Raw genomic sequence first — 20,565 nt, forward strand, 5'->3', positions numbered from 1 at the left:
GCAATTAATTCCAATGCAAGGGGCCGTCTTCGCAATTGCAACTTGAATATTACATAACTCGGCGTTGAAAGTAACAGCGAAGTCTGTTGGCTCGTCGGCCGCAGCCGTGTTTTCGTTTCGGTATTTGGTGCGCTTTCGAATTTTAGAGGTTAGGGCAGGATGACGACACCGTCAAATTGCAAACGGGAAGGTCCGATTGAGGAAGAGCTCGGACTCGGATATGTTTGTTTATGGAGGGTGGGAGAGACGGATCATGGATTCATCGGCCCAAAGCTGAACTGTGACCTTGCATTATTTTAATTAATTGAATTCGTACAGTCATGTCGTTCATTGCATGCATCAATTGGAAAACCTCAAATTCATACATCTCTGTTTTTTTTGTTTGCGAAGTTAACAGTTCTCGAGATCGGGGGAATGGAAGTTGTGACATCTGATCTTGGCAATATACAGCTATCGCAAAAGCTATTGCAAGAGTTTGTTGGTTGGAGCTTACGAATTAATCCGCGAACCGACTTGATGTTGCATTGGCCATGCATACGGTGGCGTCGAAACGCGCGTTTGCAGGCTATTATATATAGAGCTTATTCGTATTTAATGGGAATGGGTGCAATGCGATCCAACAATTATTTGACGAGGTCAATGCACTTCAGCGAAACGTTGATTTTTTTAGAGTGTGTATTTTCGAGGCCAAAGCACTCTTGATTATTGATGAGACTCGTTTAGTCAATTATCTCATGAATGAGTACTTTAATTATGTCAGTAAGTACATAGATCTTCGGTCCAATCCAGAATCCCATTAGTAACGATACCCCTCTTTTCGCTTCTCCTTGCATTATAATTTCCCGTCTTTGCCATATACCGGTACCAATCATGCGTATCAGACAATACCAATTTAGTCGTAGACTCAAATTCCCTAGTATACCATCCCCCCGTTCGAACTGAATCGATCATTTAAATGATATTTTGAAGGGCCCATCCACCAAGAGCGATACCAACAGCTCCAGCAGCTACAAACTTAGTTGGTGCGGCATTAGGACTAGTAGTGGTCCTGGTAGCAGTGGTCCTCACTCCCGTAGGTTCGGTGACGACCGTGCTTGTGGTAGCTGTGGAGGTCTCAACCCTTGTGATCACAGAAGTACCACTAGTACTCGTGATTGTGCGTTGAAATGTGACGGTTACAGGCTCGGTTCTAGGAGTGGTGACGGTGACCGTTCCCACACTAGTTGTGGTGACGACGGTGGATTCACTAGTTCGTGAAGTTTCAGAAGCTGCACGGGAAGTTGCTTCGCTAACTGCGCTGGAGATGACGCTGGAGATACTATTGATAATGCTGGAGGCTTCAGATAGGATTGAAGTTGGGATGATGTCGGTGAGGGCTGTGAATGAGGTTAACTTGTTAGTGATCTATAGATCTAGCTAGATTGGTGTGTATATGAATATATCATAGAGATGTAAGCCATACCACGGGATTCAGTCGTCTGAGCTGCGGCCAAAGCAACGAAGACTGGGAGAACAGCGAAGAATTTCATCTTGATAACGAGGGTATTGAATAGGTTTTGATTCTCAACACTAACAGAGAGAGAAAAGAGTGATTGAAAGTATTATAACTTGAAATTTAAGTGATTAATTAAGTATTATTGAACTGAATTGAGGATTTGAGTTCTGTTAGGAAGAATAATTCTGGAATGAATGTTTTTTCGAACCCTCAGCGGGAGGTCTCGGTATTTATACTGGATTTCTAGTGGCTCCCCTACATATGGTACAAGGTTACGTAAATCATACGAAATGGACTAATTCTGAACACAAAAACAACATAATATAGCCTTGTGAATGATTCTCAATATCGCAATGGGTTCATCGCGCTTTTCCCGTGTTCCGTATGCTCCTGAGTGCATGCCAACAAGTACATGCCGGTCCAATCGATTGTACAGGTTTCTAAAGGAAACTAGTACCAGCCAGGCTATGCATGAGAGGGTGTGTGAGTGTCTATCCCAGATATACAATTGCAATTCCCGATATTAATCACACCTTACAGCTTTGCAGTGCCGTACGGGAAGGGGAATGGTGTGGGTGGTACAAATTCATTGGAGAAGGGACAATTCGTTTCTAAAATGGCTAGGGGAATGTTGGGTTTATGGTTGCATGTGGGCTGTATACGGTGCGGATGGAACCTCGATTTTTGCAGGGTTGATCGAAGGTTATAACTAACAATTACAATCGGGGAAGAAACATGCATGCTTATGACGGTAAAAAAATGTACGCCCTTTTTTATTTTAAATTTGATTCTTTTCCAACATTTCAACATTTCAATTTGAACGTCTCCAGAACAGGGAAATTAATGCTATTGAATTCAACTTGAAGCAGCTGCCGCAGACAATGTTTTTCCGTTTTCTAATTCTTTTTTTTTTTGTTCCCCTTCCCCCTAACAAACCCTTGACCCGTTAGCTAAGTCGATGACGATCGCGAAACAAACGAAAAAAACCTGGCCGACGTATTCTCGCAATTGGTTAGTTTCTGTGTCAGTTGGATGGCAATTTGCAATCGAAATGCCTAGCCATAGCCCGTAAATGGACCGATGTTCAGTGGGAAACCTCTCACAAGATGGTAGCCACGCCGGCCTGCAAATATGCAAATTCGGCTACACTTTTCGTACACATATCCTTGGGGATTCCGAGTATGCTCCATACTCCCACGCGTGGCCACAGTTTGTGCATTTCCGGCCACGTTGGGATGGGTCAAAGTCTCAACATCTTCCATGAGAAAACTGGGAATTCCATGTTGGGTTCAATTGACGTTATAATGGTTGGTTACACACGCGATCGTTTGTTTCCTTGGCCTGCTTGGCATCGCCCTGGCGATGTCTTTGATCTTCCCAACGAGCAAACGAGCAATGTAGTATGCAACTAGCGAGTATGTGATTAATACGAGGCCTTCCCGGCCAGGTGCTGGTTCAATTTTGACACGGTCTGGAGCTTTGGATCAATCAAAAGAGTCGAGACCGGCTGTTGTTTTAAATTTAAGCAAATGCCGGCCACGTATGTAGCACCCATATCTTCACTTGTGATCGATTACACGCATCATATGGTTTCAGGCGGCCGGCCAGCGGATCAGTCTTAGACAGTTGACGTGACCCTAACATTGAGGCATCTCCATGTCGAGGTCTAGGCCAGGCATAGTATATATATACGCCCCTGAGATTCTCGTAACTCTTTGATATCCATGGATCCAAGTTGCTCTGGTATTATATCACCGTTCGCAAGTTCATCTAAAGTATTCGTTGCTTCGATTATTATTATTATTATCATCATTACGCAATTCTATAGATCTATATTCTTCTTTTCTTTTAACATCTATATATTCCATATACTTGATATTGAAAGTCAAGATATCTAAACTTCTGGACCTATTTGTTAGCCGGAGCGGAGTCGTCCTTCAATGCAAACGGGAGTACACTTCCTCTTCTTCTCAGCTCTTACAATTATTTCGAGCTCCTTAACTGGGTTAATGCTGCATCTGAATTAGATATATATAGTATATAGTATATAGATCTATAGATCTACTGAATTCATGAACCTTATGGGGACGGTCCACTAATGGAGCCTAGAAATTTCCGATCTCACGAAATCGGATTTGTACAACCCGAATACCTGAATAGATCCTGCCTACACGCAGCCTAGTTTTGCTGCCCTTTGAGATTATAATAATTGCACCCTTGCCCAATAAACCTTTAGCAAACACAAAGAAAACCTCAGCTTGCTAAAGGAAGTGCTTCGTAGTTTTTTGCTATAATATCATCTGTAACTATTCTCTTTTTCGTGGGAAATACCGTGTCATGACGTATCTGCGTACAGTCGCTCACCGTATATCCTTTGGCAAAATTCAACAGGTCTCCACTTCCCAGTTCACTAGTTGGCCACAAGCATGGATTATTTGGCCTAACCGTGATAACCAAGCCCGGAACAGGCGCATTGCGACCCACCGGCTAGTTCCTTCAGCGCCGGTCTGAACAGTCTCAAATAAGGGGAAAAGTCCAAAGCTGAGTAAGATACTTGACCAACACCTGTGAATGGCACTTTGAGGAAGGTACTAGGGAAAAAAAGGTACCGTATACCGCACCTGCATGCATGTTCCATTCCATCTGGAATAATTCCCAGTTAACTCGATCGATATTAGTGTTATAGATACCCCTCTTTCAATTTTCCAATGCAATGTTCACCCTTCGCAGATCCGGCCATTTCTGGTCCCCAATCGTCCCAAATCTTCGACTCCGATTCCCACGACCAATAGGAGGCCCAACTGGTACTCCGATAGCTACAACCAGAAGCTTGAGCTTTGAAAGAACTGCACCCAGCTCTGAGAAACTAGGATCCAATTCTTTAGCTGCAACTGTTTCAAAAGCTCGAATTCCGAATTATCACATTCCAAACCTCTGGGCCGGTTATAGTCGTATTCAGAATCGGTACCAATCTTACTCAACAATGGCCTCGAACACTACACCACCAACAGCTGCAGGGACGACACCTGAATCCAGGTTACGACCCAAACTGTCGGAACTTGCAGCAACCATAGCGGCAAACGCAAAAATTGTTGAAGATTACATCGAGGCCCAGGGGCTGCCTTACCCTTCGTTTGCGGCCGATGGACCTACAAACTTTCCCGTTCCTCAAAATGGCGAGACACAGAAGATACATGAAGCGCGACAGGAGTTGTTAACCGCGTCAAAGCATATATATGATTTGGCTACGGGACCTAACGAATTTTTGAGGTGGTTAGTTTGGAATGTAAGTATTTTTTTTTTTCCCTGCTCTATATTCTTTTAGAAAAATTTGGGGAGTCTTTTTTTTTGTTCCGTTTCGCTCCGAATTTTATCATGCTGACGGTTGTTTATTGCAGTACAACGATGTTTCTACCTTACATGTCGTCACCGCCTTCAACATCCCAGAAATTGTACCCGTCGACGGCGACATATCATACGCGGAAATTGGAGAAAAATGTAACCTCCCGGAACTCAAGATCAGACAGGTCCTCCGTCTGGCTATGACGAACAGAATTTTCTACGAACCACGCCACGGATATGTCGCGCATACAGCGCAATCCCGCCTGCTCCGTGAAGACCCTCTGATGCGAAATTGGATAAGTTATAATACCGACGATTTAGCTCCTGCGTCATTGCAAGTCGTAGATGCGTTGAAAAAGTATCCAGGGAGTGGAGAGACCGGGGAGACAGCCTTTGCACTGGCTCATGGAAACGAGAGCCTGTTCCAATTTTTGGGAGCGAGGCCTGAGAGGGCTAAGAGGTTTGGAACTGCCATGTCTGCGTTTAGTACCGGCCAAGGTTATGCTGTCGAGCATTTGATAAATGGATACGATTGGAGTGGGCTACCTAAGGATGCTACGATTGTTGATGTAAGATTTTGACCTATTGAGTAATGCGACTATGACCTCGTATTCTAACAATGTCTTCGCAGGTTGGAGGCGCGACCGGTTTTGTATGCGTCGAACTCGCAAAATCATACCCAGAATTCAAGTTTATCGTCGAGGATAAAGTCAAGCCGCAGCTCGAATTAGGAGAGGCTACTTTAGATCCAGCGCTGAAGCCACGATTCTCCTATGTTGTTCACGACTTTTTCACCGAACAACCGGTTAAGGGCGCTGATGTTTATTTAATCCGCTGGTGCATGCACAATTGGTCAGATAAATATGCTGGAATCATGATCAAGAGTTTGGTGCCTGCTCTGAAGAACGGTGCCAAAGTAATTATCAACGAGTTGGCGTTGCCGGATCCGAATACTGCGAATCCATGGGAGGAGAGAAGAATTAGGTGAGACCCCCAAAATATTCCGAATTAGATGGTATGGCACCAAACTAACAATATATCTAGAACCTTGGACGTGGTTATGATGATGTGTTTAAATGCTCTTGAGCGTGAAGAAGGGGACTGGAAGCGTCTATTTGCAGAAGCAGACCCCAGATTCAGGTTTGAGGGTGTGAAGCAACCGCCTGGTTGTCTCATGAACATAGTTGAGGCAACTTTTGTCGACGAATAGTTATTATTCGGAATAACCCGTGCATGCGCACATACCTATCAATTCTCGGATATCATTCGACTTATGTAACTCCAACATAGCCCTCAACCACCTTGGTGCCGACAGATACAAGGCATAATTCCTTTTTATTATCTTGTTTTTCTTATTGAGCAGTTTAGCAATTACAATACTGTACGTTTTAGACGTGCTGCGATATTACGGCGAGACCTGTAGGTCATTCATTATATGCATATCATCTGTGCTGTGCCATACCTCTGCAGCTGAAGCTGCCTCCCACTTCTAGATCCCTAAGCTTCTAAATCCGGCGTCTTCCCCTCAAGCTTTCCTTAGAACATGTTTAGCTAGGTAAGCTAGGAGCTCTGTTGTAAGGTTTAATACGCGTCCCCGTAGTTTAAGATTTATCACTAATCTTATGATCCAGGATGAGCGAAATAAGGGATTCCCGAAAAATGTGCCCATATCAGCTCCAATATTGAAAATTTTATAGATTGAATAGATGAGTGGCGACATGTGAGCGTGAGGAATGTCCGCTCGTTTGCTCCTTTCGATTGTTGAAACCCGCTATGGAACTAGTCAATTTGGCGCGGGATGGAAGCCGAGTTCTCGCCTTGATTTCTTCAATTGTCGCTCATTGATTATCATGACATTCCGCCACTTCGGCACCCACATAATCTAGGCTTTTCTCGGCATTCGGATACGAAGCTGAAGGGCTTCTTTAGCGCAGCAAGCTTGTAGCTGTAAAGTCCCAAACTTGTGAATGAGCGTATGAGCCCATGATCGGAAGGCATCGATTTTCCGGTGCGGCTAGCGGGGTTTACGGTCGGATCGAAAGCCAAAGAGCTTGGAAGTGGGTTTCCTGTCCAATGTTGTATTAAAACACCCTGGTGATATAACGGCTGTTGGTTGGACCAGAGCTTGGCCTTTGTGATCTGGGCTTTTCTATTCCATTGTTCGTCACTTTTTGCCGCTTTTTTTTGGCCTGCTGAAAGCCATTTCAATATCACAATTTAACGCCAAAAGATATTTCAAGATTTGTTTTTTCGACTCCTCCCTCAAAGGTCCCTCAACTTTCAGAAAGTTTTCGTCGCCTGGCATTTCCCAAAAGTTGCCAGTTACCCCAACTTAAACGCTTACCGATACGTATCGATAGACTTTGATATCAGTTGACACTGCGCCAGCCGGGTAAAAAAACTCCAAGAAGGAACTTGACAGAATTGCGTATTTCCCACGCGAGACGCTCGGGCGTGGGACCAAAGTTTTTTTTGTTAAAGAAGAGGAGAAAGAGAAGGAGCAAAATTTCCTTTGTGTCTTATTGTTCCCGCTGTTTGCTGTCCAAACCCTCCCTGTTGCCCATTTCGATCGGCACTCTTCGAACCAAGGAACTATATCAGCCCGCCCGCCATATCGGCCCCAACTATCTCTTCTTCGACCATCGCGAATCTCTGTACGCCCTTGGCTTTATCTTGCGCCCACCACTTTTTGATCACGAGCTAGCAAACTAGTCTTTTAAGCCTCGCTATTCCATTTTAAATTCGAAATCGATGTCGACCCCGCCAGGGAAGGAGAGGGTATCCCCCAGGGTATCGCCCAGAACTTCGCCGAAAGGCTCGCCTTCAAATACAACAGACCAGCCAGAGGCTGGAACAATAGGGGGTAGTCAGCAGCAGCATTATATTGCCGCAGACTCGGCGGATTCGAGTACTGAAGATGATTTTTGGGATTCTGATAATGGAAGGTGAGTTTTTTCCCCCTACTCGGTCTCTAAAAAAAGTCTATGCCTCATCGACCATCCCTGGTCGAAATGACATGCATGGATTGGTATTATACTTTTGCTCTGTATGCGTGTCAAATTGGCTATTGTCCAAGTTTGACACTTTGTTGAACATACAACATTTCATTGTATTAGAAATCTCGGAAGCTAACAATTCGTGATGGATCGACGTACGCGTAGTTTAATGACAGATACGACCTCGCTGAGGGAGCAGATATACGCACAGATGTAAGAACCCTCTTAAACACTTTCCTTGGTGTCGCACGTCGGATTTTGAAATGTCTTGTCCAAGCTCTTGGGGGGCGGAAAATAGAGTTACAGCTTGCGAACCTTTTCCGGCTAACCACTAGTGTGATTTCTATGTAGGGTTGAGAATGGCAGAAGATACAATGTGAGTAGAATTAATAAGTTATCGATATCGATATCGATTAAACATCCTTTGACAGGAAGATAAGATGTTGACATATGTATTCTTGACTTAATAGGCCAATTCCGCCGGAAAATCGGACTACCAGTTCCCCGTCGATGGTACGCTATACACTCTACAATTAGTCGACCGATATCAGGTCTTCGTCTAAAATCTAACGTAAATTGGATTATAGAGATGGAACAGGACCGGCTAGACTTAATGCACCACATCTTCAAGCTATTGCTACATGGTACAGATTCATATTCCTTGTCTTCCAATATTTACAATTGATTGCGTCGTCAAGTATGGATTGGCTTGGGTAAGGAACTGGGTTGACTTTATGTTACACAAAAATAGGGGACCTTTACATCTCGCCGATCGGACCCAACCCACAACGCATCCTCGATATTGGCACAGGCACGGGAATCTGGGCTATTGAAATTGCAGAGTCAGTTCTAGATTTCCTAACTTCCTGCACTATAGAGACGCAAAAAGTTAATATCAATACGTTGGTAATAGTCGTTTCCCATCCGCTTCTGTAGTCGGCACGGATCTCGCCCCAATCCAACCTACCTGGGTCCCTCCAAACCTTGAATTTCAAATTGATGACTGTGAAGGCGATTGGACATTCCCCAAGGACTCCTTCGATTTCATCCACATCCGATACCTTCGGGCTGCCATATCCGACTGGCCGCGATTGTACAAACAAGCCTATGACGCATTAAGGCCTGGTGGATACTTCGAATTCCAAGATCCTGATCTCGTCTTCCTCACAGACGACGGCTCAATGCCAGAAGATGCTTCGCTGAGTCAATATATCAACCACTTCCATGCAGCATGCGAGAAGAATGGAAAACATACTAGAGGACAACCACAGAGTGTAAAGGATGAGCTACGAAAACTAGGATTCACGGATATTGTCGAAGATGTCAGGAAGTGTCCGCAAAACCCTTGGCCGAGGAAGGACGAGCATTTGAAGGCATTGGGGAGATATAGTTTGTTGAACCTCCTAGACGGACTTGAAGGGTTTGCGATGAAGCTTTTCACAGGGATATTAAAGTGGAGAAAAGAGGAGGTTGATATTTTTGTTGCGAAGCTGAAGCAGGAGAGTTGCAATAAGAACTACCATATGTATTTCAACTAGTAAGTTTCCCTCGTCGTGGATTTGCGAAGCAATTGCGAGTTAGGATGGGGCTAACAAAGAGTAATAGCTACTACGTTTCTGGACGGAAGCCATTTGAGGACGAAGATTTATAAGTTTCCTCGTCCCCGATTTGCGTGTTATGTTCTGGAAGAGCATTTCTCTTACCCTTACCACGAAGGCAACTGTTTAACTGCATCAAAGTAGGGATATTTGGTATATTTGCTTTTTTATCATGGAGGAATAACAACAGCACTTCATTGCCTGCGTAGCGCACTATAGATACGGTCCTTATCTATTGAATATACCGTGCGACTCTTCTCTATTTCTTCATTTTATATCTATGTTCATTGATGTTGGGATTTCTGCCAATCGCTCATTACTATTCAGTGGGAGCGTCTGTTGTTGGCGCTAACGGATTTCTTTTCTTCTATTTCATCGTTGCTATTTTATTTTAGGATTCATTTCGTTTTATATTACATCACTCTACCCGTGTTTATATCCTATTCTTCCATTTTTTGCCCTCATATTTACGCTCGTAGTGCTTTGCTGGGGTATCTTAATATGATTTGTTCCCATACAGTTCTAGAATTATCGATACATATTTATATATAGCTATCCTCCGCTAATATAAACCACCAAAATAGCACAGTAAGCAGCTGTAGCCAAGAAAATCTCCCCTTTGGACAAATTGGCCATCAAGAAAATCGATATCGCGAATAAAAACGTAAATACCCAAACGAGTCCCAATCTAAGTCCCTGTGATTCCACAAAGTACAAAGTAGTCATCGATCCTACAAGTACTACTATTGCAAGAAGTGTGCAGATGATAGTGACGAATAGATCGATTGCTGTTTCGGAGTAGTAGAGAACGTTGTCGGAGTTTGGGATTTGTGGTGGTTTTGGTTCTTTTAATGGGTTTTCCTTTATTTAGTAATATTTCTTTGGCCAGTATAGTTTGGTATTGAGGTCGGGCTGGCTTACTTTTGAAGAACCTTCCGAGGTTGTCCTGTACGAATATTGTTATTGGATCATCGGACTTGGGGGGCTTAAGGGCCATTAAGTCCGATTCAAAGCACTTATCATACGCTGTTTCTGAGATGTCGATGATGGGTGGATCTCCTTGGTTCCTTCTCCAATTTCTGATAGATGTTAAAACTCGATTTGAGGGTTCCGAATAGTTTAGAAGGTCTTTATATTGAACCATCGAAATATCTACAAACCTCGATATTAGTAACACCATATAATTCAATACTTGTGAAAAACATACTATACTCCTTCAACAAGTACCTCATATCCATTACCAGCCTTTTCCTCTCCAGTGTTCTCGAATCGGTACCTTCCCACAACTCCTTAAAATGCCTGAGATGATATTTCCCTTCCGCATCTTCTTTTACATTATCTTCGTCGTCTAACTTATCCAATTCGGATTCCAGATACATCAATTCTGCTTGATAGTATAAGAAGTTTCGAGCGTTAAGCCTGTCGAAACGTCGGTAGACTGACAGCTCTGGATCCGTTGAGATGATTGCGGCAGTGGAGGGGTATCCCGGTGCGTATGTGATAGGTTTGACTGGCACATCCTTCTCAGGATCATGGGAAGTAGAATATCCATTACCTCTACCTTGAATATTGGCATTTGGATCTCGACTCGTCGGTATTTGGAGGGGGATCTTGATCATACGATTCATCCCCTGAACGTCAATATCTTGATTTGATACATTTCGCTCTGGAATATTTATGAGAGTAGGGAGAATTGTGGTCTGAGTGCTTGTATTAGAAGGATCTTGGGAATCAACTTGTTCTTGAATGTTTTGACGTGAGAAATCAGCTGTTGCGAGGTATGGTGGGTTTCCTGGTTTTGTGACTACGACGATGGAAAGTGGGTTTTGTGGGGTTGGGGCGACGAGTTCGATGATTCTGATGTGAGACTGAATAGTGCCGACTTCGTCGTATGTTAAAATATTTATATCACGCATTTCGGGATGACCTATTGAAGCTTCTTTCAATTTTTCTTTATTTTCTCGTGAAGTCTCTTGGGTAGTATCATGGACATGATTCTCTGCTGGCGCAGTATTGTTGGACATTTTGCGTTGGTGTCTCGCGCTCGTGAGCCGGCGCGGGTTAACGGGTTATCGTCGATTTCTTGACGAAAAAAAAATAATCAGTTTTTGGATTAGGAAAGGATATAGAATCTAGAGACTTTGGAGGTAGAAAATTGTCTTTCGATCACTGGCCGTTAGAATCCCTAGTTCAGAAAAATACTAGTGTAAGGGGTAGTATAGTTATAGCTAAGATATCTTGAGGAAGTGAGTGCCGGTTGTGAGGTTGTTCCCTGTTTTCGACAACGAGTTTTGCGACTGCGATATCACATATGCATGAACTATATTTCGGGAAGAAGATCTGATCCGATCTGCTATCATCCTGGTCCTACGATTGGCGAGCTCAAAGCTCTCTGGCTAGCGGAAAATGTTTTGGCCACTATAGACTTGGGTACTTGGATATTTAAGTCTTCAGTACGTGCTTATGTTAGTAGTCATGGGTGCATGGGTGCATGGGCGCATGATCTTCCCGAGGTCTACGGTTATATTATCTGTATACACTCGAACTCTCGAACCTGATTGCAGTTAGAATCAGGTACAAGATAGACCAAAAATATGAAATGCTGGAATTCATTTGTTTACAATATAAATATAAATATATGCGCAATCCGAAGCACGCAAAGTCTGAACAATTCATACGCCAATTAAAGCCCTAAATTAAAGGTCGAGGTATATTAAAGATTATACATACCATCAATCTTGATCAAGCCCGCTAGAAATCATAAAAGCGCAGGCTCTTAGGTATCTTGATTCTTTCCTACCAGCCCAATGGTATGTTACCCAAAATCTCTGTCGCCAGATTATATATCCTCTCATTCTCTTGCCCATCAACTTGAAGCAGCACACTCGTCCAACTGTCTCCTATAGTAATCAACGGCCAAACAACCCACTCTTTTCTCTGTACCATACTACATAGCACCCGGATATACCTCTTCATCTTCCCGCCTGCCAAAAACCAACTGTAGTTATCAACCTTGCATGCTGTTGCCATATAATGTGCCGCAATCGCAATAGCTCTCTCGTCCTTTTGAGCGAGTAAGGTCACAAATGCCCCTGGGCACATTGTAGGGAAAGTATTAACACGACCTGCAAGTTCGCTGATAGTATTCGTTGGGATTAAGAGAGCAGCGTGAACCCATTCTATAAGGCTCATTGTGATTCTATAGACTTCACGGAGGGCTGGATCGTCGACTTCCTGGTCTATACCGTCTTTTACACGGCTGGATATCAGCATCAGTCGTTCGTTTTTTAAGAAATCGGGGAGCTCCTCGTCAAGAACTGTTGCACCCTCGCGAGCTTCGATTAAACGTCTACATCGTGTTCCGTCGAGGTGATTCCAGTAGTTAAAGCCAACAGTTTTAGTACCCTGGCTCATACGGAAGAACCGTACGAAATCGTCATAGAATTCATCTTTATTGGAATGATGGAATGCGTTCATGCCGTTCCAGAGGGCGATGAGCATCGATGTTGCAAAGACTGCTTCGGCGCTCTCTGCGACTTTTTCCGGTTCTGAAAGGATTTGCTGGAATGACCGGAGAGCTTTGGTGAAGTATTTTGAGCTAGCTGAGCCGACCAGAGTTTGGGGTTCAACAGCAGTACGGTCGATTAAATGTACTGCAGCACAAGCGAGTAATGCATCTTGAAGGAAAGGATATGATGCTGCAAGTTGTGGTATAGCTTCCCTCATAAGTTCTGCAGTTGAAGAACGATTTGGGAAACGCACGCCACTACATGTGACTGTTATCCAGTGATGTAACAATTTTGCTTCATTTGTCGGGCGACCAGGGCGACCAGGGACCAGTGCGAAATGTGGAGATAAGTCGACTTTGATAACTCGGTTGGTTGTATATTCCGGACCAGGTCGAGGGATGATTTCGTCGAACTCGCCGTCATCGTAAACTTCTGGCGGGGTCGCAGGGTGACTACTACCTCCGCTATCTGAAGACCGAGAGGACGTCTGAAATGTTACAGGCCTCTGTGGGCGAGAGTGGGAGGGGGCTACATAGACGCATTTCTCGTTACGGTCCAGACAGTTCCCGCAGCGAGGTTTTCCTTCGTCGCACTACGGATATATGTACTATCTTAGCATACTTCATACCAACTTATTTGAAGAATAGTGAAAATAATAGCATTCGAACAGTTGAGATTACATGATGTAAGGTAGCATACCTTCACCTTCCTCGTTTTACACATCCCACACCCCATACGACTCTTTCTATGCGTCCTTCGATGTGCTTGTTTAATAGCCGCCTCCTTCCCCCTCGGATGACCTCCACTTCCATTTTGCTCATTGTTCTCAGTTCCTGCAGTGTTTACCAGTTCTGAATCCGGTCCAGATTCTGAAGCACCACTTCCGCCAGAACGGGACACAGATGCCGCCGCGTTGTTGTTGTTGCCGTTAGTGGTTGAGGAACCGTCGCCAGCTGATATCGGCGATAGACCACTGTTAAGGTCGAGAGTCTGAATTTGAATTGGAAACTGGATGATATTTCCGCCAGCCAGTTCTGCACCTAGTTTTGGCATGATCTAAAAAAACCCCTCAAGTACGCGAGGAGGCTCTGTTCTTTTATATGTAATCCCTTGGGAAACGGCCGCTCTGGGGTTCGACCAATTACAGTCCTGTACTGTGCAACTTTGCTGTGCAAGGTCTGGCTCGAGCTAGCTACAGATCAAGAAATGCGGACCTTTACGCAGGGGCGCATGCAGGCGACCAAAGCCGGAATCGTCCTTTTTGGCCGATGGGGGAGCTTCAGTGTGGTGGGTATAAGGCTGTATGATGATGTTGTGTGTATGATGTATGATGTTTGGAGGCCGGACAGTTACCCCTTTCGCTCGTATTCAGAATACCCTTGTTGCAAAACCGTCGTCATAAGCTTCAAGGGGCCAAGACACTTGGAAGCTAGAATAACTGTGCATAGCAAGCAAGCGAGGGATTGTTTTCTTCGATTTGAGGGCACATGTTTCCTAAATCTGGAATTTGACTTTTTCGCATTTGACAGGAACTTATACTTTTGAGTTTGTTTGGATTGATTGGGAGTAATTGCTGTTTACGTATACACGACGGGAGCATTCGTAGGCGGATGGGCGAGGGTGCTTGACTTCGAAATGAATTCGTATGAATACCATTTGAACCGACAGGGGTCAAGCTACACATGAGCTAATCTTTTGTATGTACAGCTCAGCCTTATTATGAGCCTTAATTTGCACCGAGATTCCCGATATCTCTTGAGTTTCCAGAAAAAAAGAATGGTTGCATTAGTTCGCGGCTTATTCGGCCTCGTTACCAATATAAAAACGCCTGATTACGTTACAAACGACGTACCCCAGCCATACCGAAGCATCTCATGCACTGCCACTTCAATCTTGCTCGGAGAAATGACTACTCCACCATGCATTCGAAGAACAGACGTCGCAGAAGAAACAAAAATGAAATTTAAAAAATGATTGCATCAGCAGAATCCAACGACATGCTCAAAGTCCTTGATACCCTGTCGAAGCCCGTGGCCAAATTCCCAAAGGAACTTCTTATCAACAGCTCTACCTTTCTCTCGAACTTCTAGAGTCTCGTATTCTAACTCTCTCCTTTTCACCCACAAGTCAAGCATACCAATTCTGTCTGCCCCTGTTCTTGTGATCCCACCACCGGTTCGATTGAGTCTATAGGTAAAGAATATTAGGGCGTCATTAAAACCCATTTCCCACCCGTCTTGGAATCGATGGTGCTCAAAGTATTGCCCGGGGGAAGCATGGTTCCAGTAATTTGTATGTTGAGCCATTGAAGCATTTTTAAGATCCTCTCTGGATCTAGAGGCCTTGAATATCCCTTCTTGAACGGCGGTGTTATCAGCTGCTGCAAGTGGAGGGGCCGGGATTGCGCCGTTGTTCGTCTGTTCGCTGAAGCCCCATTCTCCGCCTGGCATCCACGCCTATTCGTTTTAATCTTAGGTTAGCTTCTAAATCCTGTGGTATGATAGTCGAGTGGCTGGATTCGAGAGCCTACCATTTTATACGTCCAGAAGAAACTTCCTCCACAGCCCCTCCACCATGTTTCCGTTTGCTTCTTGCCAAATCTTGTCGCTAACTCCTTCCTCTCGTTTCCTTGTATATTTCCCCAGCTTCTTCCATCCATCACACAACTATACTCCCCGATGACTACTGCTGCGCCTTTCCCCTTGTTATTCTCTACCTCGGCCAAATTCACCTTGTCAATAATCTGATGTGGATTCAACTTCTTATCCTCCTCAGCAAAAGTGTAGTACTTATGCGTATCTACAACAACACGACACCCTCCCCTTGCATTCATCTTAATTGAATACTGCAGCGCAATATTTATATCCCATGCATCGGAGATATAAACGTTCAAATGCGGGTTAATCTTCCCCAGTTCATCAATTACTTGATCATAGAACTCATACATCCCATGAGCCCCATACACAGCTTCATTGACAAGTTGTAACCCGATAACGAACGGTATGTCTTTCGTTTCATGAGCGATGAATTTGAGACATTCGATGGCGAGTTTAAGATTCTTTGAATTGCCCCATAGCTCGGCTTTATGGCTAGAAGTCCCAGAGTGAGAATCACAATTGGCACCACCGGGGAGAGCGTGTAGGTCTATGAGCGTGGCAATCCCATGGGAAGCAGCGGAGACGATGTATTGTTTGATATACAGCCAGGAGTTGGTGTAGACTCCACTGTACTTCTCAAAGGGAGTTGAGCGACAAAAGTCCGGACCGAGGCTAAAGTAGCCGATTGGTAGTCGGACTGTGGTTACAGAAGCTTTATTGGCCAGGAATACCCAGTCTTCTGGGGTCATAGTTGTAGACCAAAACGTTTCGAATAGTTGGCGGGTGGAGTCGATGCCGTGGAGGTTGACCTGGCTGTAATATGAATTGCGTATATTAGTATAAAGTATACACATAGATCGAGATCTCTGAAACGTATGAGACTATTGGGAACATACGCTTTCACAGCATCTAGTTCACTGTCCCCTGTAGCCCCTTCTGGGAATAAATTCCCATACAACCACTTCTCCGCCACAAAAATGGCCCCGAGATTCGTCCCATGGTGATATCTATAAGCCAAAACATCTCGTTCGAGAGGCTCTGCAAGCAGAGGTTCATCGGTATTCAGAATTGTTTGGCCATGAGTAGGATGATTTATTACACCCGGAAAAGAGTCGCGAATGGGATTGGTTCGCTGTTTGATAGCTTCCGCTATCTCCTTTAAAGCGTTGCGCATCCCTTTCACTACTTTTCTTGAACCCGGACCTACTATGGCTGCGGATCCTGGAGTATAATGATACTCGGTGTAACTTGTGGATTTTGCTGATATATGTAACTAAACGAAAGACTTGGGGAAGCGCCGAAGATTTCAATCCTGTGCGACTGTGGGGTGTCTCTGAATTAGCGGACAGCGACCCTCGAAGTAATTTAAACCCGTTAGGAAAACACTTTACCTGTTCACAATGTCCTTGTTGGATAAGTTTATATATGATCTGCAACTGATATCCCCGAATTTTATAGATATTGGAAGGCCTACGGGATGAAAAGAGGAAAGAGTATTAATGTGGGATTTTGTGCGTTGGGTTTGAATGATAGTCTATCAGCGCCTATCGATAGCTATCGGGCGGGTTCGGATGACGTACTCACCCACAAAGGCAGTTAGTCAAGAGTATCGATGCATTGGATTGCATTAGTTTCATGGCGTGATTGTGGGTATGTGGGTCCGGAAGAACCCTGCGCGCCTGGGCTAACAGTTTTGATATCGGACTTAAGAAATAAGACTTTGGATTCAAGCGTGTATGATACAACTACATATGCTAAGTGGTCAAGTAAGTTACTAGCGATTGGCATATGTACACTTGCATTTCTTCAGAATTCTAGCTTCGTAACAAATTTATCTTTTTCGAATTTCTCGATCCGGTTGGATATCTCGAGAATATTCTCCGCTTTCCTGAATACTGGTCGGTCCACCATCTTGCCTTCAAACTCGAATGCACCATCTGTTTTGTTTTTCTCTACGGCCTCCAAAAGTGCCTTGGCCCATTCGACTTCTTGAATTTTGGGAGAAAATATTCTGTTGATAGTTTCGATTTGGTCCGGGTGTATCGCTTGCTATATTCACTCGTCAGAAACCCGTATTGTATAGTTAAGTGCAAAATCGGATTTAGAAGATCGTACCTTGCCTTCGAAGCCTAAATACACTCCTTCTTCGCATTCCTTCTCCAGTATACTCAGATCTTTGAAATCCTGGCAGACCTAGGATCATAAACAAATCTGGTCAGTGTGGGCTGTAGCAACATAGATTTAAAGGCTACAGATCACTATACCATGTCTATGGGAGTATTTCTGCTTGCTTTGCAGACATGCACTAGCTGACTCCGAGCAAATAGCATATTGGAATGATCTTGTGTCCGAGGAATTCCCATGGATGCGCAATAGTCTTCTGATGCGAACTGTGTATAATGTTATTAGTCCACATTGAAGATCAACACCTCCTTCGAAAACGACATGAGAATCTTTCATACCACCATGGCCGAGAATTGTTTTGCGTGTGAATGGAAGAGTCCGAGATTGAGGGTAGCGAGTGCAGTTTCAATTGTCGGAATCATCTCCAATCTTTTGATCTGCCGACTAGGGTCCACGACTGCCTTTTGTTTCTGTAAAACAAGTTCTCTTATATTTCTAATATCGTAAGGGAAGTTAACTTTGGGTGCTACCACATTAACCCCTAGTTTGAGGACACTTCGAAGCGCCTAAGTTACCATCTAGTTAGCAATAATTGTTTTACGGGGACTTGGTGATCAAATTGCTACAGACAAGGAGATCCAAATCTTGGTCAATTTCTAGAGATGGTGCTTGTATCGTTTTTGAGGGGCCTTCCCATTGCTTTGGGCCTAGCCACCCTTCATGATTGATTCGGAGACACAGGTCAGCTCCTTGGTTCTCTCCAATTCTATATCCCTCGGTAGCGAGCCTTTCCCACAGATTTTTAAGATTTTTACGGGCTTGTTTTTTCTCTGACGGAGCGACGCCGTCTTCTAGATCGAAGACGATACAATCTGCGGCTGATTTGAGCGCCTTCTCCAGGAATCTTTCATTATGCGCTGGTACTATATTCAGTGACGATAGTTAGCGCATGTAGTGTATATGATTTAGAATAAGTTGAAATTCGAACATACCATAGAGAAAACTTCGACGTAACCGCGCTCCTAGAAGCACTGAATGTCCCTTGATTTCGACTTTGCCGGACGGTGGTTCGATTGGTTCACCGGTAATGGGATTCTTTCTTGGTACCTTTGAACGCTTCTGCTTCTTCGAATTCTTTTTCACATTCTTAAGGTCCGTTTTGACGTTCTCGGCGAGGCTACTGTCAACATATGTCCGGGTCCCCTGTGAAGCATGCCTGATGGCTGTAGCTAGCCTAACTACTGGTCGCGCGCACCTATTCATTATTAAGGATCTTAGCCACAAGTTGTAGGTGTCTTCAAGTCACATCGACAGTTAACCGTTGTATTGAATATAGTTTTTAATTGTTTTGGTGTTGAAGTTCACAGAATTTAACACACCCCGCCGCATCCCACCTTTCTCCCACCGAGACAATATGCCGCCAGTCCTCCCCTCCGCCGACCCTTCCTCTGCTCCCTCACCACCCCACCAGTCCCGCATCGTCTGCTATCACCAAACCCACTATCATAACGGCAAATTCGTATCCATTCTCCCTCTGCTAGCCCCAGAATGCGGTGTAACGCACATAATAATCGCTGCGATCCATCTCAACGCTTTACCAGCTGACGTAACTCTCAACGATGACCCGTACAACGCGCCAAAACACGAGCCGCTTTGGCAGGAGTGTAAACAACTACAAGCTTCTGGGGTAAAAATCCTCGGGATGCTCGGAGGTGCTGCTAAGGGGAGTTATACACGTCTAGACGGCCCCACGGACCGGTTTGAAGCCTTCTACGGACCGTTGAAGGAAATGATCGAGTATGCTAAGCTTGATGGGTTGGACCTCGATGTCGAGGAACAAATGTCGTTGCCGGGGGTTATACGGCTTATAGACCGGTTGAAGCAAGATTTTGGAGGAGATTTCATAATCACGTTGGCACCGGTCGCTACGGGACTTCAATTATTTCGTCCACACCTCTCGGGTTTCTCATACTTTGAGCTAGAAAAGGCGTTTGGAAGGTATATTTCATGGTACAACGCGCAGTTTTATTGTGGATGGGGTAGTATGAACAGCATTGCGGACTACGAGAAGATCTTGATGTGCGGATGGGATCCGAAGAAAATCGTGGTCGGGGTGGTCACTAACCCCGGGAATGGGGCTGGCTGGGTACCGGATGATGTACTTTGTGATACACTCTCCGAGATGAGAGACAAGGATCCCGACAACTTCGGTGGAGTTATGGGCTGGGAGTACTTTAACAGTATGACCACTTCGAATCCTGAGGAGGGACCATGGTCTTGGAGTAGGCTTATGACCTTGATTGTGAGGCCGCACGTTCTAGAGGGCTTAGAGGCCCAGGAATAACAGATAGACGAATGGAGTAAGGGAACGGCATGTGAGATTGCATTCTAGACGGAGTTGTATAGGGCATGGGTGGCTATATATCTTTGAGACGCGATCTTTGTATTTCTCGTAAATTACTTTCTATATACGGGACCGGAAAGCATTTCCTTTCTTAAGCTCGCACGTACCGTAGCAAGGGCACAAGGCTAATAACGACATTTGATATTGAGCAGAGATGTACATGCACTAGATTTTCCATATGCTTCGCTACGCTTAGCCGCTTGCCAAAACGTTTCAATACAAGAATATATCCATATTACCTAGATCGACTAACATTTTAGTTTACGATGAAGTTCCGGGATGCATATGCGCATAGCCGTACGGATTTATATCGTAGGTGTGAATGTAAATTGGACCTCACAAGGGAGCCGATGTAAGGCAGATGTGAGCGTCCCCTAGACTAGTATAGATTCCTCATAATAAAATTATTTTCATGAGTAAAGTTAGCTGATCGGGTACCAGCCGTGTACTCAGCCGAACTATCTACAGCTAGAGAGAGTTATCATTATGCAGGTAGACGT

General features: G+C 44.5%; 8 protein-coding genes across 8 annotated transcripts; 3 read left to right on the forward strand and 5 right to left on the reverse strand.

The window, feature by feature from the left end:
* Window positions 1-951: 951 nt before the first annotated feature.
* On the reverse strand, window positions 952-1,529 carry AOL_s00076g476 (uncharacterized protein; the record flags this gene model as incomplete). Its single annotated transcript, XM_011123028.1, has 2 exons — window positions 952-1,376; window positions 1,463-1,529. 2 exons carry the CDS (start codon window positions 1,527-1,529, stop codon window positions 952-954), a joined length of 492 nt encoding a protein of 163 aa, XP_011121330.1.
* A 2,679-nt stretch (window positions 1,530-4,208) lies between these two features.
* Window positions 4,209-6,047, forward strand: AOL_s00076g477 (uncharacterized protein; the record flags this gene model as incomplete). The annotated part of the gene is made up of 4 exons (XM_011123029.1): window positions 4,209-4,781; window positions 4,894-5,406; window positions 5,469-5,821; window positions 5,882-6,047. 4 exons carry the CDS (start codon window positions 4,209-4,211, stop codon window positions 6,045-6,047), a joined length of 1,605 nt encoding a protein of 534 aa, XP_011121331.1.
* Window positions 6,048-7,588: 1,541 nt separating this feature from the next.
* AOL_s00076g478 (uncharacterized protein) lies at window positions 7,589-9,484 on the forward strand (the record flags this gene model as incomplete). The annotated part of the gene is made up of 7 exons (XM_011123030.1): window positions 7,589-7,782; window positions 8,010-8,046; window positions 8,304-8,346; window positions 8,421-8,477; window positions 8,585-8,675; window positions 8,747-9,370; window positions 9,439-9,484. 7 exons carry the CDS (start codon window positions 7,589-7,591, stop codon window positions 9,482-9,484), a joined length of 1,092 nt encoding a protein of 363 aa, XP_011121332.1.
* A 499-nt stretch (window positions 9,485-9,983) lies between these two features.
* AOL_s00076g479 (uncharacterized protein) lies at window positions 9,984-11,455 on the reverse strand (the record flags this gene model as incomplete). The annotated part of the gene is made up of 3 exons (XM_011123031.1): window positions 9,984-10,276; window positions 10,353-10,583; window positions 10,639-11,455. 3 exons carry the CDS (start codon window positions 11,453-11,455, stop codon window positions 9,984-9,986), a joined length of 1,341 nt encoding a protein of 446 aa, XP_011121333.1.
* A 772-nt stretch (window positions 11,456-12,227) lies between these two features.
* AOL_s00076g480 (uncharacterized protein) lies at window positions 12,228-13,993 on the reverse strand (the record flags this gene model as incomplete). The annotated part of the gene is made up of 2 exons (XM_011123032.1): window positions 12,228-13,532; window positions 13,640-13,993. 2 exons carry the CDS (start codon window positions 13,991-13,993, stop codon window positions 12,228-12,230), a joined length of 1,659 nt encoding a protein of 552 aa, XP_011121334.1.
* A 926-nt stretch (window positions 13,994-14,919) lies between these two features.
* On the reverse strand, window positions 14,920-16,711 carry AOL_s00076g481 (uncharacterized protein; the record flags this gene model as incomplete). Its single annotated transcript, XM_011123033.1, has 3 exons — window positions 14,920-15,396; window positions 15,471-16,350; window positions 16,434-16,711. 3 exons carry the CDS (start codon window positions 16,709-16,711, stop codon window positions 14,920-14,922), a joined length of 1,635 nt encoding a protein of 544 aa, XP_011121335.1.
* Window positions 16,712-17,343: 632 nt separating this feature from the next.
* On the reverse strand, window positions 17,344-18,924 carry AOL_s00076g482 (uncharacterized protein; the record flags this gene model as incomplete). The annotated part of the gene is made up of 6 exons (XM_011123034.1): window positions 17,344-17,586; window positions 17,653-17,730; window positions 17,802-17,927; window positions 18,000-18,227; window positions 18,292-18,584; window positions 18,654-18,924. 6 exons carry the CDS (start codon window positions 18,922-18,924, stop codon window positions 17,344-17,346), a joined length of 1,239 nt encoding a protein of 412 aa, XP_011121336.1.
* A 151-nt stretch (window positions 18,925-19,075) lies between these two features.
* AOL_s00076g483 (uncharacterized protein) lies at window positions 19,076-20,005 on the forward strand (the record flags this gene model as incomplete). Its single annotated transcript, XM_011123035.1, has 1 exon — window positions 19,076-20,005. One exon carries the CDS (start codon window positions 19,076-19,078, stop codon window positions 20,003-20,005), a length of 930 nt encoding a protein of 309 aa, XP_011121337.1.
* Between the last annotated feature and the right edge of the window lie 560 nt (window positions 20,006-20,565).

The sequence above is a fragment of the Orbilia oligospora genome, assembly GCF_000225545.1.
Source record: "Orbilia oligospora ATCC 24927 unplaced genomic scaffold scaffold00076, whole genome shotgun sequence".
NCBI lineage: Eukaryota > Fungi > Ascomycota > Orbiliomycetes > Orbiliales > Orbiliaceae > Orbilia > Orbilia oligospora.